Source organism: Halichoerus grypus, chromosome 8, assembly GCF_964656455.1.
Source record: "Halichoerus grypus chromosome 8, mHalGry1.hap1.1, whole genome shotgun sequence".
Taxonomy (NCBI): Eukaryota; Metazoa; Chordata; class Mammalia; order Carnivora; family Phocidae; genus Halichoerus; species Halichoerus grypus.
The window spans coordinates 125739304-125758314 of NC_135719.1; the positions used below are offsets into that span (position 1 = coordinate 125739304).

Consider the following 19011-nt stretch of genomic DNA (forward strand, 5'->3'; position numbering starts at 1 on the left):
TCATTCTGATTAAGTCACAGAGACTGCAAGTGCTTACTATTTACCCAGTAAATACATTACATTGCCAGGTGAGTCTCCCTCCCATCCTGACACTGCCAGGAGATATTTGAAAGTCTGATATAAGATCATTTTTAGACCATCAAACATCCCTTTCGAATTCTATCATCTCTACGTTTCCAGGAATACAGAATGTCTTGGTCTCTGACAGCCAATCTATCTGGGTTGTACAGAAAGAGTAATAATAAGGCAATATTTACGCTCTACATTGAAGATGACCTGAAAAGCTAGGAGAGGTGACTGAGGGCATTTCTCAGTGTGGATTAAGAAGAGGGGAGTACAATGGAAGACGACAGAGTCTCTAAGTGCCTAGATTTGACACTAGCACATGAACTGGATTTTATGATTCTGTCCAAGGGCATCAGTTGTAACCTCAAAGCTTCCATGTCCTTCTCCATCCCCCAGACTTAGTTCTTTCTTTTTGTTCTTTTGGCCATGACCCAAACATGGTTGTGGGCCATGGTATGTGGCCTAGGGAGTTTTTAATCCAGGAAATACCAAATGGATTATAGTTTTGATGGTACTGAAAACAGCAGTTTCTCCTATGTGCTCGCATGCACACATGCGCGCACAGACCCTTCCTGCCCTGGGGTTTGTCTGAGCCGCTCCATTTAGCTGACTAAATTCAACCTAAGGCCCGTGCTGTCCTGCTCTGCTGCTGATTTCCTCAAACCGCAAGACGATTAATCTCCCCAGCTTATTTCCTCAGCTATAAAATGGGATCTGGAGAACTCACTGACCCTACATGTTTGCTTAGACCTAAGGGGACTACAATGATATAGTGATTACCAGTTGGTACTGTGGAAATACCAAATGGTGTATAAAAGCTTGATTATTATTAATGGGCACAATTTCCCCCAAAACCTCCCCATCTTAGCACTGAGTGAAGCCTCAGCCCACCACATTTCCATAGCAGAAAGGCCTCGTCTCAGGCCAGGAGGAGCAGCGAGCGACCTACCTGGCCTTCCCAGACCAAAGTGCACATTGTACCTCTTGCCCATCCCAGCCATGACCGAATGCAGCTCTTCAACTCCCACTCCTCAAGTCTGGCTTTCCTCGGTTGTAAAAACAAAGATACTGCTACCTGCCCTGCTTACCTCTCAGCTAGGAGGGTCACATCAGGGAATGTTCATGAAAGGGCTTTGAAAACCACAAAGCAGAAGGCATTCAAGTTTTAAATTGTCTTACTAGACGAGGTGGCCTATAAATGGAGCAGTGTCAGGGTGGACTTGGGTGTGGTTCATAGGCAGGCTGGATGAATGCCCACCTGTGTGATCTGATATGTCCCGTGTCAAGGCATGCTCCCTTGCTGTCCCTAAGATTTCATTATCAGTGGGATATGCCTTTGGAGTAAGCATTTACCACTCTCTTCAGGTCTTAGCTTTTAAAATACAAGTTTTCTGATGAGTAGTAAATTAAAGTTGAACGTAAATCAGGTAATCAGACAAGTTCCTCCCTGACAGGGGAGACAGCAGCACAGGAAGGTACTGGTAGATCTGAAAAACAGGATCCGGGGAGTCTAGAGAACATTATTTATTCTACTCAAAGTCTGCCCTCATCGTTGTGCTAGTTGGTGACCGGGATCCTCAGAGCCCACCCAGCAGACCTGGAGCTCTACTCATACATGAAGAGGGGAGACTCTCCTCCCCATCCTCTCCCAAAACCTCTGAGGACACTACTGTACAGTAATCCAGAGCTCCCCACACTGCTGGATTTTAGGGGCCGGCAAAGTGTTTAAGGAGTTGGTACACGGACATAGGTTGCCAGCTTTGAATTTTACCAAACAGTGACCATTTATTATCACCATCATTTTATAAAGAGGACATTTTATTTATTTATCTATGTATTTATTTAGATTTTGTTTATTTATTTCAGAGAGAGAGCATAGACGGAGAGTGAGAGGGAGAAGCAGACTCCTGTGGAGCAGAGAGCCTGATGCGGGGCTCGATCCCAGGACCCTGAGATCATTGACCTGAACCAAAGGCAAACGCTTAACCGACTGAGCCACCCAGGCGCCCCAGAAGAGGACATTTTAACAGTACAAAAGTCAAAAGGACATACTCTAAGACTAAAGGACAGCCCTTTTAAATAGAATATGTATAGCTCTATAAAACTCCCTGCTTTGTGTTTTCTTTTCCTGACCGTTCTATTCCCTCTTCGGTCCCCATGGGTTGGTGGTGGTGTTGACAGGGGTGAAGAGCAGACAGAGGAATCATGAAGTAAAAATCTAATTCAAGCATTGTTTCATTTTCCTGATCAAACTGACCCCTTCTTGCACTGTGCACCTTTGGATCACCAGTTTCTTTGGCAAAGGAGAGTAATGTAATCTCACCAGGATGGGTAAGACTATAATACAATGTGGGAATATAATACTTTGGGTACTTCCCTTGGAATTACTTCCACTCTGGGGTGAGTCAGTTTGTTTCCAGTTGGTCTGATCCTTGCTTGGACCGAGCCCCACCCACCCAAACACTTCCAGGATTACCTGGGGAGGTGGGATGTCGACTGCCCTATGCCTGGTTCAGCCAGATGAGATGGGGCTGAATGGTGAAGACTGGCATGGTGCCCAGAGGAGGGAACAAGCCTGCCTTCCAACTGGTGTCCCAGGCAGGTGCAAGAGACACTGGCAGAGCCAGTCTAACCAGCAGCTTGGGCAAGGTTTGGCCCACACTTTTTTCCCGTTTGCTGTTTCCTCTGGCAGAAGTGGAAACACTGCTTGGCAGGTTAGCTCGGTTGGTTAGAATTGGAAACACTGTACACTCTCCTTGTTTTGTGGTTGTATAAAACCCAATGCAACCAGCATTATATCATTATATATATAGTATTATGTATTATATATATATTTCCCTCCAAAACCCAATGTAAATAGAAGTTGAGGCTATAATTTAATTCTAAGCAATTTAAGAATAATTAAGGCCCATGAGACTGAGTTTCTCTCTCATCAGTCACTCCTGCTAGATACCTAGGAAAATAAATTCACTTATTCAGGTAACCAGGGCACTACCTACCTACTATACTCGGGAGAAAACAGCCCAATTATCCATTGTGGATTAGTGAATTATAAGATCATTATTTTTAAGAATGTATTGAAACTAGCCAGTCAAAACGGCATAATAATATACCTGTATCGTTGAATTTGGGTGAATATTAAATAACATAACAATATCTGTAAAACAGCAAAATCCCAGAGCAAGTACTCAATAAATTTAGCTATTGTTATTTCCATTCATTCAAGAAGAATTTTTTGAACAGCTAGTACATGGCCAGATACTAGATTAGGGGCTAGCGAGTCCATCATGAGCGAAATAGGCAAGCTTTCTCCCTTCCTGGACTGGAGAGACAGACACCAAACAAACTCAATCAACAGTGAACAGCTACTTATATTAGGCCTTCTGTAGGTGTTTGGGGGTCCATCAGTGAACAAAACAAAGATCCCAACCCTGGTGGAACTTATCTTTTAGATATTAGCCCAACTGCTTTTTAATTGAGTATTTATTATTAGAAACGGTGTTAAGTGCTATAAATGCAGAGCCTGGGTGCTCAGGGAAGTTTTGAGTGAGGACCCGACAATTTCAAGTTTGAAATCTGGAGAGTAGGTTTAATTGAGGAGGAGAGTGTGGGAGACGGGAGCAGAGAACATATGTTTAACGCTAGTAACTCACATGTAATTCATGCCTTCCAGGTTACAATGCTTTTTCACAAATGTGCTGGAGGCCAGGACTGCCAAAGATGGGAGATGGTCCCTGCATCAGAGCTTTGCCACCGGACTGAATTCAGTCTCAGCTCCAGAACACATAGCAGCAGCTACCTATTGGCTCCTTCCCAGGAAATCACTGACAGTCACTGCCTCAGTTTCCCTAGCTCTCCATTGCCCGGAACAATGAATACCAACTACAACAAGAATGACCTCTGAGAGCTGAACTCAGCTTCTTTTAACTTGTTACAATGAAAGTCACCCAGGAATGTGTCAGTATACATTCGCCGCTGGATTTAAATAATCAAGCCCAGGCTGAATAATCCATCCCTGAGGGTTGAGCTATCTTCTTTCCCCAAAACATACATAATCCTGTAGTCCACTTTCCCCTTTGCTACTGAACTTTCTCTCCTTCAGGTTTCAATGCTCCTCTTATTTCCTTCCCATTAGCAAGTCTCACAGCCTGGTTCATATTCCAGCGACGAAATAGTTCACATAGTTCTGGGTAGACATAATATTTACGGGAACTGAAGATGGGTGGATTCTGATAATGGCTTGTGGAACAGTCTTCAGTGTAGTCAAAATAACAAAGAATTCAAGGAATTAACGCTTTGAGATGTTCATTCCCCATAAACTTCCCAAATGTTTTTGCTTAAACCCTGCGTGAATATCAGCAGAATCCAGTGAAGTGTTGCCCTGGGTGAGAATGCAGGGCTGGTTCAGTGCTCTGCTGTTTTTACAGCACATATTCTAAGCCGAATTCTGTTTATTGTCAGTAGCTCTCTAACAGAGGGCAAAATGGAATGTGCCTGTTTTCAAACTCCTCTGAAAAAGGGTCCTGGAAGACTTCAGAGCCTGGTTTTGGGTATTTACGTCACTGTGCTCCAATGCTTTCAATGAAGACTCTAAGCTGTTGAGAAAGATCTTACCAACCACCAATTCTGGTGTGGAGCCATTTATAAGAAGGATCCATATGGGTCGTTATTGCATAAAAATGAAATAGAACTGTCCATACCCGGTCTGAAGCATAGTGACAACTAGGGAGGAAAGTAAACTGGGAATAGCTGGGACATCTCCAAATTTGGTAGCACTGATCCAAAATTTGGTGTCTCTCGTCTGGGGGAGGGAGAGATGGTTTGGTGGCAGCTCAGACACTAGAGCTTGAGGGTGCACATTGCAAGGACAGAGGGTTGTTGGGTTCAAAGGCTCGGGAGAATCAACAGTTATGTTTCCCAGTACTTAACTTCACACTGGGAAGCATTTCCTCTGCCCAGAATGCTCTGCTCTTTGTCCTTCCCATGCCTGGTTCCTTCTTGTCACGCACTTCTCATGATGAAAGTCACCTCCTTCCACCTAATCCGAATGCTCACAACACATCCCTCCATTTTAATGACCTGCCCAGCACTCACTTTTATCTGATATTTTTGTTTGTTTTCTTGTTTATTACATTACTAGACTGTGAGCTTCACTTTAATAGGAAGCTTGTCCGTGTACCGTGGATTGCAGGGACTGGCACATAGTAGATGCTCAGGAAAGATACTGAACGATGAATAAAGAATAGGATAATCGTCCCTGTACAATCTGATTATGAAAAAATGAACTTTGTAGAGGTCTTACCTAGTACCCACAGGTAGTTGTTTTTTTCTGGCTCTTATGCAAGATAATAACAATTTGAGGCATGTGAAACCCCTTTCTTCCCTGGAGGGGATTCTGAAACCAATGGAAAAATAGAAAGCAGGATAGAGATCTCTGATAAGACTACAACTAAATTAATCTCAAACCAGATGTGTGATATAAACACCACAGGGCCGCTCTTATCTAAACATACAATCCAAAATCACTTCATTTGAAACTCTTCAGAGTTCTCCATTATTATTATTATTTATTTATTTATTTTTATGTACTTCTCTGGTCATTTTACCACATGGGCCAGAAATGGGTAAGGAGTGTCAAAATATTCACTGTGGCTTGGAGCTGCCGTCTGGTGAGCCTGCTGATCTGGCAGGCAGGCCAGTGAGTGGTGTGCTATTTGAAGAACACCAGGTTTTCTCCATCTCCCCCGCCTATTTCACAACCCCCTGCTTCACTCTTTTCCAAGTTCCAAGCTCAGACAGACACCAGCTGGATGAAGCCCTGGTTCAAAAAACTTGACTTGGATAGGCAAAGTTATAGTAGCAAAGGAACCCCCAAAACCCCACCTACCGTGAAGTGTCCCATTCACAGGGAAAACGAAGATTCTTCACCCACACCCTCTGGATAGCTTACCAACAGTTTATTCCAAACCACCTGATTAATCTGGAGGAAGGAATAGAATGATTGTGCCAGATGATGCAAATGAAGAATCCTGAGGGTTCTGATCCCATCCACCGAGCTAAGCAATCTGAACTGGGCAGGAACACGTGGCACTCTGATGTAACCTTGAATATCAGCTCCAGCCCAGATAGGGCTGATGTAGGTAAGCCCTGCATCCAGGCCTCAGGTGATCCTGTGGTATGTGATACTCCAGGCCTGTCCAGTGCAAGTCTAATACTCAACAAATACTGACCTGGCCCTTGCTACATGCCCAATCATGGCTGGATTGCCCAAGAAGCCAAGTAAGCACATGCTGGGGCCAGGACTGGGGCAAGGATGGGGGTAAGGGGCATTCAAGAAAAAACTGGGAAAACTGTAGCCGTCATTCTATTTACTGGGGGCTTGTTCTCGGGCAAGGCACGGTTCCTGGGGGAACCAGAGATTGCTCCCTCCCTCATGAATTCACATGCAGGCCTTATTTCAGCATAGTGTTAAGTTTTATTTTTTAAATAAAATTTTATTTTGCAGTTTAATATTGTTCTTATTTTGAACTGCTTGGGAGGGTACCATAATCATTTTAGTATAGGGGCCATAAAAATTTTATTTGGCCCCATTCCCAGTACTTTTAAACAACAACAACAACAAAAAGTTAGGCTTTTAACCTTTATATACAAATATTTCTTCTTTTTTTTTTTTTAATGCCCAAATATTTTCTAAAAAGTTGCTTGTAGAATTAACTTGAGCTTGTGAAAAAGAAAGGATTTGGGGGACAGCCTGCCCTAGACAGAATATCTCGTTGTGCTGATCACTGTTTCTGGAAGGGGTGATTGTGGATTTAAAACTCTAGCACCCATACCCTCTTGTAGGACAGGTAATAGAAGCATTTAGACAGCAAATGTGATGGATCTGTACAGTTCCCAGAATGGGTGTGTCCATGGGTTTTATAAGCATCTAAATTATTATGCCTGATAAAGAAGGTGCTGATCAGGATTTTGGTTCCACTCGCTTGTGGAGGGTACAGGTAAGAAGTCACCCATCAAGGCCCTTTATCCAAAAAGAGAATCCATACTGTCTTTTCAGCCACATGGACAATAGAGGATGAGCTTTCTGTTTAATGTCCATTCTTTCCACAAACATTTATTAAGTGCCTTCTAGTGTCAAGAAGCTAGACACTGAGGATAGTCTCCTACTGAAAAAGACAGATAAGGTTCCTGCTTTTGTGGAGATTATGGCCTAGTAGAGGAAGGCAATGAAAAAGTATATAAATGAACAAATAGGGTAACATGGTGATAAGTCCTGGGTAGAAAATACAACCAGGTAATGTGACAGAAAGTGACTGAGGGATGCCCCATTGGATGGGGGACAGGATGGGCTTCTTGGAGAATTGATATTTGAGCAGACATTAAGGAAGAGTCAACATGTCAATATCTGCGGGGGGAAGAGGGAACAACGGGTAGAATATCCCAGCTACAGACCCAGCTTGGCATATTTGAGGAACAGAAAGAAGGCCAGTGTGGCTGGAGTGGAGTAAATGAGGGAAAGTGGGTCAAGATGAGGTTGGAGGGCTAGGCAGGGGCTGGGTCATATACTTGGCAGACCTCAGTAAAGAATGTAGATTTTTTTTTTCTAAGTGTAATTCTTAACTTGCACTTAACCTGCACTAAGCAGGTTTGGAGGGATTTATGATTTAGTGTTTAGTGTTATGATTTAATTAAGAGCCCCACTAAGGGGGAGAGTAGACTTCCACCTTTCGATCTGTCCCTGTCTTAATTGATTACCTCTCAGTCTTGGGTGGGCCAGAGTCTGAAGGTGGAACTCTTCAGTAGAGTCATTTTTGGGATTTTACCAGTGATCTCTAACTCACTGACACCCCAGGTAAAATATCAGTGGGAAAATCAGACCTCAGCTGGGAGTTGCAACTGGAAGTTTTCTTGTAGGACACAATCAAATACTAAACTAAGACAAAAAATGTTCATAGCTGAGAGTGAGACTCTAATCTGTAGATCCGAAGGCAGCATAACTCTGAATTCCTACATACTAGTCAGGATTGTTCTGGTTTAGATTGGGATTTTTTTCTTGGCATCACAATTTATTACTGTCTCTTTTAAAGATCTTTCTTGTTGAGCAAGGTGGTGGATAAAGTGGCGTAAACTATGCTTGAGATGTCTTAACACCTCGGAGCACGTCATGTGCCAGCCCATTCTGGCCATCCCTGGCCCTACCCACGCGGACTCGGAGAATTTTCCCATTGGATGGGAGTCCTGCAGTTGCAGGTTTTCATCAGGGTGTGTTGTCATCCTATAGGTTTAGTGACGTAGGTGGGGTTCTTTTGGAATTCCAGCAGCTGAGTCCCACCCGAGCTGCAGAAGGTCAGCTCAGGACATCCAAGGAGCTGAGAGCCTGGAGAGGACTTGCTTGTCTGCCCGTGCAGGAAGTTTCAGCATGACCGACAATGAGGGGCTGATGATGCTGGTGGTGGTGAAAAATGCTGCTAGCTTGGGTCGAAAAAGGTGTCCTTCTTTGGCACCATAACTATTCCCCAATTTCCTCAGCTCCAGATGGAGTATATCCCAGGGGCTACACGGAGCTTTGTGTAAATGCTCACATTAGCAGAAGGATGGGGATCCCATTGAATCATCACCTCCTGTCAAAGAGCCAAGAGTTGTTCAGAAGGACGAGTTTTTCCCAAAGAGGCTAAATCCCTAGTACTAATTAGTGGCGGTAGTGGTGTGTGTGTGTGTGTGTGTGTGTGTGTGTGGTGGTAATCCCGTGCCTCCACCGTTTTAAAATAGGCGCAGTCTTTTTGCTCACTGTCTGAGCCATAGGGTGAGTAACCTTGACCCCTAAAGCCCTCCTTTGGGTGTCATGTGTGTGTGAGTCCTGCAGGAATTGTGGAATGCTTCTCCTCCGGGGGTCCAGACATTTAGAATGAATAAATTAGAGGGTGGTGGTAACATGGTCATTGTCATTGCAGACAATGTGGCATTTATGTACGGGCACTGGCTGTCTATATCACGGGGCTCGATAACAAGGGCAAGTCTGATCTTTCATCACGAACCGCTGGGGTGTTCTTTAGACACAGAGCCTGCACCAGCTGAAAATAGCCCTAACATCTTGTTATTTTCTCTTCCCCAATTTTTGCCTATTCATACCCAAGAATAAAAGACTCAGCCTGTTTGGCTTTTCCAAAGATTTAAAGAACCTCATCCATTGATGGCTAAGGACCCATAAAGGACAATATTTGCCTTGCTTGGATGAGGGTATTCATTCATTCATTCATTCATTCATCCATTCAAGAGCTATTTATTGAACACCTACCATGGGCCAGGCACTGTGCTAGGTGCTAAGTGAGTATCAGCACATGAAAAAGACAAAGGCCAAAAGTGTGTAGATGTTAAACAAGTCTAAGAAGCGACTTCCCCAAGTCCCTGAAGGAGTTGATTTTGCTATTCGCATCTTCCTGACTTCTGGTCCCGTGCTCTGACCACAACCCTTCACCGCTAGACCACACTTCCCCAAATAAATAACTACTTCTGCATGCTGGGGACGGGTTGTGTGCGGCAGCATTTACGTAGGCGGCACAGACAGCAGCCTTTCACTTAATGTTGCAATAACACCAGGCTAAACAATGTGCACTGACTTCCAGAGTTACTGAACAAATGCTTGATGTGGGTCAGATCTCTTAATTCAAATGCCAGAAAAGTGCAAAATAGGAAAAGTCTCCATCTGATAAGGAACAACTGTTGAGGAGAGATAGATTTGTTTTCAATTTGAGTTAAAATCAGATACGGGATTCTACCCTCCTTTTCACTTTTGGATACCCAAATAGGAGGAACTCAGCACACAGATAATCACAAACTGCGTAAGTTCTGGTTATACGCTCAGACTCGTCCAGAACACAGAATCCCTGCCCTGCTGGGAGGCAGCACTATGCTCACAGAGGCACACAGCATCTGTCTCAAAGTCACCCTGACCTTGGCAAATGGCAAAGATAATTTCACTTGTTGGTTCTGATTTCCCTCTATTTTAAGGTTACACCATGTGAGCTCCATATTAAAAATGTGAGTTTGCAGCCCTGAAATGGATTGAGATGTGAGAGTACATCAGGATGATCACAGATTCGGAGGCTCTGGCATTTCAATCTTTATCATGTCATTTCCCAGAGGACAGTGGATCCAGGTTCCATCTCTATTGTAGTCACTTCCTCTGATCCTGCTCTCCAAACCCTCCCGTGTTCCATCTCACCCTAGTCTTACTTCTGTCCAAGCATTTGCTGCTGCTCTGCAATTCTCTACTCATTTGTCAGTCTTCTCGCCAAGACTGGAGTCTCTCGGAGGGTAGGGCCTGGTCCACTCTGTTCATTGCAGTAAGTGCCAGCCCCCAGCACTCATAGGAGTGCGTGGCCATAGCAGGCTCTCAATAGTTCTTTTTTTTTTTTTTTTAAGATTTTATTTATTTATTTGAGAGAGAGAGAGAGAGAGAGATCACAAGCGGGGGGAGGGGCAGAGGGAGGAGCAAACTCCCCCCTGAGCAGGGAGCCCGATGTGGGACTCGATCCCAGGACCCCCGGACCATGACCCGGACCAAAGGCAGACGCTCAACTGACTGAGCCACCCAGGCTCCCTCTCAATAGTTCTTTGACAAATAAATAAAAGAATTATGAATTCATGGTTCTGTCCTTTTCAGAGGATGGATTTATTAAGTCTCCAGCGCTCTGGTCATAATGGTGCCAGGAAGGAAAGAGTTAAGCTATTTGAGAGGAGCCAGGTTCATCCAAAGACGCTTTTCCTTTTATTGGCAAAGACAGGATAAAGTGATATATGGGATAAATCCTGGATATAAAATCTTGATACACCCTTTAGGTGTCGGGCTGAGCTGATTCAAACTCTGAAGGGGAAGTCAATGAAATCATTCTAGGTTTTCTCTTAAGTGGCCTGAGATCCAGTTATGAATGGAAGGCAAGGCCAGACCCAGGGATTCAAAGCTTGACCTACTTTGTCCCAGCTAATAAGAAGAGAGATGGATTTGCCCTCAGCTCTCATAACTTTTTTTTTCTTTTCTTTTCTTTTTTTTTTTAATAATCAAGGACAGTGAAATAGCCTGACAGATGAGAGAATTAGGAGAACTGAAGGCCGAAGAATTGCTTTAGGATTCAGGGCATCTCCGAAAAGTCTGTGTTTATGTATTATGTGTTTTTCCTTCTCTCTCTCCTTTTTTAAGTGAGGAAAAAAAAAAAAAGCGCCTGAATTCCCACCAACATAAACCAGTGACATACAATGATGAAATTCTGTTTTCACCTCTGCCTGTGACAGGGAATGCAAAAATAGCAAGTGGCCCAGTTCCACGAATCCCCGCCTCCCTGCCCTCCCAGCTCCCGCCGGGTTCTCATCTCTAAGAATGGAGGTTAGCGCCTGGCCGCGCGCGAGCCGCACGCAGCCCCCGGACCCGGAGGATGATGTCAGGCGGCGGGAGTGGCCGCAGCCGGGCCGGGGAGGCCGAGGCCCCGGGGGAGCGAGGAGGGAGGGCGGCCTGGCCAGGCCGACTGCGCGCCCGGCCGCGCGGCGTCGCCTGGAGACAAGCCCCGGCGGCTCAGTGTTGCTGTAAACAGCCGCTTCCCTGTTACTATCTATAGCAGGATCGCCTGGCTCCGGGGTGCGGCGGCGGGAGGCAGGTCCGCGGTCCGGCTCCCCGCGCGCCCCGAGGGATCCGCCCGCTGCCCTAATCCCGCCTCGCCCCTTTCCAGGGGCCCACCGTTGAGCCCCTGGCCCGACAGAGTGGGGGAAGGGACACAGGGGCTCTGCTGGGATCTGCGACTTCGCGTCCCCGAGGAGGCTGGCGCGCTGGGACCCAGGCGGGGGCAATGTGACCCTAGGTGTCCTTTGCAGCAGAGCAGGAGGCTGGGGGCGTCTGGGGGCGCAACGCACTCCCGAGCACCTAGCTGCCCCAACCCCGTTTTCCAGGCCACAGAGCCGCGCCTGAAGTCCCAGCGGCCGAGCTCTCCCGCCTGGGAGCTGCTGGCCAGGATCCTTCCAGCGCCCCCGGTCCTCCCCCCTCCAAGTCCGCGCTGGAAAATCACCAGCTGTGGGCTGTCACTAAGCCCAGCTTCCTGGGGGAACCGAACCTCATCTAACTCCCCAGCTCGGACTTGTGCTCCCCCAAAGGCTCTCTCCACCCTGTACCCCCAGCTGACCACCTTGTCCACATAGCACCCCCCCCAACCACATCCCACTCCCCAGGTCCCAGCTCAGAACTAGGCAAACGAACCCATCAGACATCCTTGCATGGAGGTTCTGCACAATGTTTACCGGCTAGTGCCTCAGATTTGACAGTAACACTAATATCCCTAAGTACGGCCGAGAAAAAAAAAATGCGCCTTTTTTCCTTAAAAACGAAAAAAACAAAACGAAACAAAACAATTAAAATTAAAATACCCAACATCGTAGATAAAGTAGGTTATCATATTCTCTTATTTTGGATCTCCCGACTTTCCGCTTCCAAATGCGGTAACAGTCCTAATACTGCTCCAGACTGGGGGCTTGAGGGTCTGCTTCCACAGTTTGCACAGAATTACGACTAGAATTGGGAAAGGCGGGGGGTGGGGGGAGGCGCATTCCTTCTGGGGCCGAGGCTTAAGCCCTCGGGCTGTGTACCTGTTTCTCCCAAACCTGAGCCCCAGCACGTTTCCGGGGTTCCGTATACCAGTAAAAAGGCCCTCCCAGCCCATCCCCCCACCCCGCCCCGGGAACAAGGGTCCGCATTGAACCAGGTGCGAATATTCGCTCGCGTTCTTCGCCTTTCCCGCCTCCCCTCCCCCGGCCGCGGCCCCCGCCTCCCCCCGCGCTGCACCCTCGGTGTTGGCTGCAGCCGGCAAGCAGTTCCCGTCAATCCGTCCCCCCTTACACAGGATGTCCATATTAGGACATCTGCGTCAGCAGGTTTCCACGGCCGTTCCCTGCGGTCGTGGGGGGAGCCATGCCCGGAGTCCCTCATCTTAGGGGGTCCCCGAGACCCCTAAGACCTAGATTATTAAACACTCAGGAGAAAATGAAACACACCAAGACGGGAGGCCGGAAGCTGCGAGGGCGGCGGAGGCGGCAAGGAGGCCGCAGAGGTGCCCAGGTCCTCTCGCCACCCCCCTAGCGCCGCGATGGTAGCGCCCATGACGTGTGTGGGGGCTCATTCATAGAATGCTGTTATAAAAGCGGTGGCTGCGGCGCCTCGTACTCCAACCGCATCTGCAGCGAGCAGCCCAGAAGCCGAGACAGAGCCGGCGGCGGCGGCGCAGCGAACGAGCAGTGACCGCGCTCCTACCCAGCTCTGCCCCGCAGCTCCTACCTGTCTCTGCCCCTCAGCCCCTCGCCCCGGCCCAGACTCACCGCGACCATGATGTTCTCTGGCTTCAACGCCGACTACGAGGCGTCCTCCTCCCGCTGCAGCAGCGCCTCCCCGGCCGGGGACAATCTCTCCTACTACCACTCACCGGCCGACTCCTTCTCCAGCATGGGCTCTCCCGTCAATGCGCAGGTGAGGCGGGCTTCGCGCCGCCGCGGGGCCCGGGATCACCGGGGAGGAGACACCGGGGCGGGACGCTCGGGAAGACGAGTCGCGGACCCCTTTGACCGGGGTGGGAGGCTGCCCCGGCCGGAGCAGCCCTATCTCGGGAGCCCCGCACTGTTCAGAGCGCACGCACGCCTGTCATAGTAAAAATTGGTTCTCTTCTGCCGCGGCAGGCTCATCCTGAGCTGCCCTCGGACCGCGCTCTCTGCCTGGTCTCTGACATTCGCTGGGGCAAAACGCGTCCCAAGCGAAGACTCGCGAACTAGAGCCTGGCTCCTCCGGGAGGCGACAGAAAGCGGCAATCCCCCCTCCCCTAGCAGCCTGGAGCAGGGAGGAGGGGCGGGGGAGGAGGGTGAAGCCGGCGGGTGTGTAAGGCAGTTTCATTGATAAAAAGCGAGTTCATTCAGGAGACTCCGGAGCGGCGCCTGCGTCAGCGCAGACGTCAGGGATATTTATAACAAACCCCCTTTCAAGCGAGTGATGCCGGAGGGATAACGGGGACGCAGCAGCAGGGTGGAGGAGAAAGGCACTGCGTTGCGGATTTCTTGAGAGGGAACGGGGAGCCCTTCCATCCAGGATGAGGGGCATATAAAAAGACCCGAGCAGTCCCGGGCATGCTTCTCCTCTCTCTCTCTCCCTGCTGCATGCGGCACTGGAAACTCGGCTCGCCCCACCTGTGTCCGGAACCTGCTCACTCACGTCAGCTTTCCCCTTCTGTTTCGTTCTAGGACTTCTGCACGGATCTGGCCGTCTCCAGTGCCAACTTTATCCCGACGGTGACTGCCATCTCCACCAGCCCGGACCTGCAGTGGCTGGTGCAGCCCACCCTGGTCTCCTCCGTGGCCCCATCACAGACCAGAGCCCCCCACCCCTATGGAGTCCCGACCCCCTCGGCTGGGGCTTACTCCAGGGCTGGAGTTGTGAAGACCATGACGGGAGGCAGAGCTCAGAGCATTGGCCGGAGGGGCAAGGTGGAACAGGTGAGGAGTTCTTCAGCACCTTCTCTCAGTAGGGGGCGTGGGTTGGCATTGGTGGAGGGGGGGGGCACAGTAGACAGGGTGAAGCAACTACATAGAATTCACTACATATCCTCAATGGAGAACCCTGGCTCTAAGCCATTTCCATCCCAGGCCAGACTCCGATAGTCCCACCCCAAGAAATACTCTAATAATTTCTTCCCTAAGAGGTTCCTATCTCATGCTTTTAGACTGGGCTCTTCTTTGTTCTCTTGCTGAGGATCTTATTTTAAATGCAAGTCACACCCAGCCTGCAACTGCAGGTTAGAAATGGCTTCCTAGCAGAGGTGCCAGGAAGCTGGGAAGCAGCAGGGGCCAGTTTCGCTGGGGTGGATGAACAGAGCTGATGGCAGACCTTGTTACTGACTGTTGGTCTTTTTGAAAATTATTTTTCTAGTTGTCCCCAGAAGAAGAAGAGAAAAGGAGAATCCGAAGGGAAAGGAATAAGATGGCCGCAGCCAAGTGCCGGAACCGGAGGAGGGAGCTGACTGACACACTCCAAGCGGTAGGTAGATCCCGTGGGTCACTCCTTTTCCAACTTAGGGGGAAAGTTGGAGACCGGGTATCGGGGAACAGGGTCCTTGAGTAAGCCCGTGTCTTATGCTTGGCTCTCTCCCTCTGTATTATACAGGAGACAGACCAGCTAGAAGATGAGAAGTCTGCTTTGCAGACCGAGATTGCCAACCTGCTGAAGGAGAAGGAAAAACTGGAGTTCATCCTGGCAGCTCACCGACCTGCCTGCAAGATCCCCGATGACCTGGGCTTCCCTGAAGAGATGTCTGTGGCTTCCCTAGATCTGAGCGGGGGCCTGCCCGAAGCTGCCACCCCCGAGTCCGAGGAGGCTTTCACCCTGCCCCTCCTCAACGACCCAGAGCCCAAGCCCTCCGTGGAACCCGTCAAGAGCATCAGCAGCATGGAGCTGAAGGCCGAGCCCTTTGATGACTTCCTGTTCCCAGCATCGTCCAGGCCCGGCGGCTCTGAGACCGCCCGCTCCGTGCCAGACATGGACCTGTCTGGTTCCTTCTATGCAGCAGACTGGGAGCCCCTGCATGGTGGCTCCCTGGGGATGGGGCCCATGGCCACAGAGCTGGAGCCTCTGTGCACCCCCGTGGTCACGTGTACTCCCAGCTGCACTACCTACACGTCTTCCTTCGTCTTCACCTACCCCGAGGCTGACTCCTTCCCCAGCTGCGCGGCTGCTCACCGCAAGGGCAGCAGCAGTAACGAACCCTCCTCTGACTCGCTCAGCTCGCCCACGCTGCTGGCCCTGTGAGCAGGCAGGGAGGGGAGGCGGAGGGCACCCCTGAGTGCCACTGCCCGAGTTGGTGCATTAGAGAGAGGAGAAACACGTCTTCCCTCGAGGGTTCCCGTAGACCTAGGGAGGACCTTACCTGTGCGTGAAACACACCAGGCTGTGGGCCTCAAGGACTTGAAAGCATCCACGTGTGGACTCAAGTCCTTACCTCTTCCGGAGATGTAGCAAAACGCATGGAGTGTGTATTGTTCCCAGTGACACATCTGAGAGCTGGTAGTTAGTAGCATGTTGAGCCAGGCCTGGGTCTGTGTCTCTTATCTCTTTCTCTTTAGTCTTCTCATAGCATTAACTAATCTATTGGGTTCATTATTGGAATTAACCTGGTGCTGGATATTTTCAAATTGTATCTAGTGCAGCTGATTTTAACAATAACTACTGTGTTCCCGGCAATAGTGTGTTCTGATTAGCAATGACCAATATTCAACTAAGAAAAGATACGACTTTATTTTCTAGTAGATAGAAATAAATAGCTATATCCATGTACTGTAGTTTTTCTTCAACATCAATGTTCATTGTAATGTTAACTGATCATGCATTGTTGAGGTGGTCTGAATGTTCTGACATTAACAGTTTTCCATGAAAACGTTTTATTGTGTTTTTAATTTATTTATTAAGATGGATTCTCAGATATTTATATTTTTATTTTATTTTTTTCTACCTTGAGGTCTTTCGACATGTGGAAAGTGAATTTGAATGAAAAATTTAAGCATTGTTTGCTTATTGTTCAAAGACATTGTCAATAAAAGCATTTAAGTTGAATGCGACCAACCTTGTGCTCTTCATTCTGGAAGTTTTGTAAGATTCTGAAAGGTATTGGAGACCAGTTTGTCCAGAAGGGTGGCTCCTGGAGGGGGACACGCCCCTTTGTTTGATCCCGTATCAAAAAGGAGAAGGAAACTCTAGAGCTGATGTTGGGATGTCTTACAAATACATGTGTTCACATGGCGGTGCTAAGATTCTCTAGCAGATTCTGGGGTGGGAATTGGCTGTGCAATAGCTTTTGTGGGAACATGTCTGCCTGCTTCTCTCTCTGTTTTGAAAGTCAAAGGGGGAAATATTTAAATCTAGTTGTGCTTATATTAAGTTGAACTGTCTTAATCTTAACAGGGTCCCTTTGGCAAATGGAATTAAGCTTTGTATAAACCACTTTAACTTCTTATTCCCACAAAATTATGTGAGGGGTTACTCTCACCTTAAAGGTGAGCAAACTGAAGAATGGTTAGAATGAATGACTTTCTCAATGTTCCACTAGAGAGATTCAAGTCTTCACTTCCTCATTCCTCACCCTATCTCTAAGGCTGAGCTGTCTTTTAATACTTAGTTAAAAAAGAAAAGAAAAGAAAACTTCTCAGGCCTTAATCCCTACATACGTTTAGTTGGACTATCTTTATTCTCATAAGGAAAGGAGGGCTATTATCCTATCCCTTAGTAATAAGTGCCTTGTAATTTCTGACATTTCTTGAACATCATATGCCTGCCATTTAGCTTACACCGGGGGAGGAGAAAACTGGCTCTGAGAATTTGAAAGAGATCTCGAACAGTACAAATAATGGTTGATCATTTGGTAAATAAAAAGTTACATAATAGCTCACTATGGAGAAGTCAACATGACTCTGAATAAGCTGTAACTTAGAACCTTTATCATCTTAAAGAAGAACATGACCTTTGTCTGGGGCACCTCTAGTAATGGGGCCTTTACACGCACATGCACAAACCACAAAGAGAGGAGCCCTTCTCTCTGCTGCTCTCAGGTACCATGCTGGCCCCATGCTTGGAAGCCAGAGACCATCCTTCCACACCTGCCTGGGGCAAGAGAGCCTCAGTGCTAGCCTCCCAATGCTTTAGTGATAATGAAAATCACTGGGTGGTTATGGGGTGTCACACTCAATCAAGTTGAAAGTTTTAATTGAAAATGACAGTTCCATTGAGGTTGGTGTTCTCACCTCTGATCTCACTGTGCCTCACATAATAATTGACATTTGAAACCAACTTACTTTAGGCTCTTAAGAGCACTGATATATCACATACCACTTGCATATTACTTTTGCCTGTCTTGCCATAATGGAAGTGGCTTTAGACTCCCTGTTTGCTGTTCAGAGGGTAAATTTTCTGTAGCCTTTATTATTATTATTATTATTATTATTATTATTATTTTAGAGAGTGAGTGGGGGGAGGGGCAGAGGGAGAGGGAGAGAGAATCTTCAGCAGTCTCCACGAGCCTTGTGGGGGGCAGGGGGCTCGATTTCACAACCCTGAGATCATGACCTGAGCCAAAATCAAGAGTCGGATGGCTCAACTGACTGAGGCACCCAGGGACCCCTCTGTAGCCTCTAAATATGGCTTAGACTAATTACAAAATTACTGTAACTAACACCCAGATCTGAAATAACAAGGTGAGATACCCTGTAAGGAAACCAGCTGGCTCCCCTTACGTGTACAGAAATAACCCATGGAAGGAGATTTCCCAGGTGGAGAAGTGTGGCTGGACCTCAGCCCTGGACACTGAACTGCTCCCAGGACCTGACTAATGGCCCCTGTCAATCCCATGCTGACTAGAGAAAGAACACTGCTTTCACTTTGACAGCCTTAGCCTATGTCCAGACGCTTCCTCTAGTGCACCATAACCCAGTGGGGACCAGGCTGCTCTATGAACAAGACCACATTGCAGGTCCAGGGAGAGGTACTTGCATATAAGGAGTCCTTTTAACAGGCTTCTCAGAGGCCAGAGTGTGCTCCACAGGACTGACATCCCACCACGCTCCCTGTGGACTATTCTTGTGGGATCAAGGGAAGAAAGGAATTCCCTCTCTTTCAGCCAAAGGGCTCTTCCCGAAAGCTCCTTTCCTGAGTCAGGATTCAACAACTCCCACGGATGGTGGATTCTAGGAATGTCGACTTCCTCTCGGGAAAGACTGATCTCTACCCACAAGATATGACCTCACGCTGGTCTTAAGAAAACAACTATCCCAAAAGATAGAAAAGATACACATATAACAGAAAGGGATGGGAATAAGGATGGGAGGGGTCATTTCCTCTTGGGGAACATGTCTACTTTAGCTCATCAGTGGATCCCCAGACCT

At 47.9% G+C, this 19011-nt stretch overlaps 1 protein-coding gene across 1 annotated transcript; it reads left to right on the forward strand.

Annotated features, from left to right (window-relative positions):
• Window positions 1-13254: 13254 nt before the first annotated feature.
• Window positions 13255-16695, forward strand: FOS (Fos proto-oncogene, AP-1 transcription factor subunit). The gene is made up of 4 exons (XM_036072783.1): window positions 13255-13567; window positions 14329-14580; window positions 15014-15121; window positions 15248-16695. The coding sequence occupies exons 1-4, from the start codon at window positions 13427-13429 to the stop codon at window positions 15887-15889; spliced, it is 1143 nt and encodes a 380-aa protein (XP_035928676.1). The 5' UTR covers window positions 13255-13426; the 3' UTR covers window positions 15890-16695.
• Window positions 16696-19011: the final 2316 nt, after the last annotated feature.

Coding starts and splice junctions, on each gene's coding strand:
- FOS (XM_036072783.1), top strand. CDS start 13,427: ATGATGTTCTCTGGCTTCAACGCCGACTACGAGGCGTCCTCCTCCCGC. Junction 13,568..14,328: donor GCTCTCCCGTCAATGCGCAG/GTGAGGCGGGCT, acceptor GTTTCGTTCTAG/GACTTCTGCACGGATCTGGC. Junction 15,122..15,247: donor TGACTGACACACTCCAAGCG/GTAGGTAGATCC, acceptor TGTATTATACAG/GAGACAGACCAGCTAGAAGA.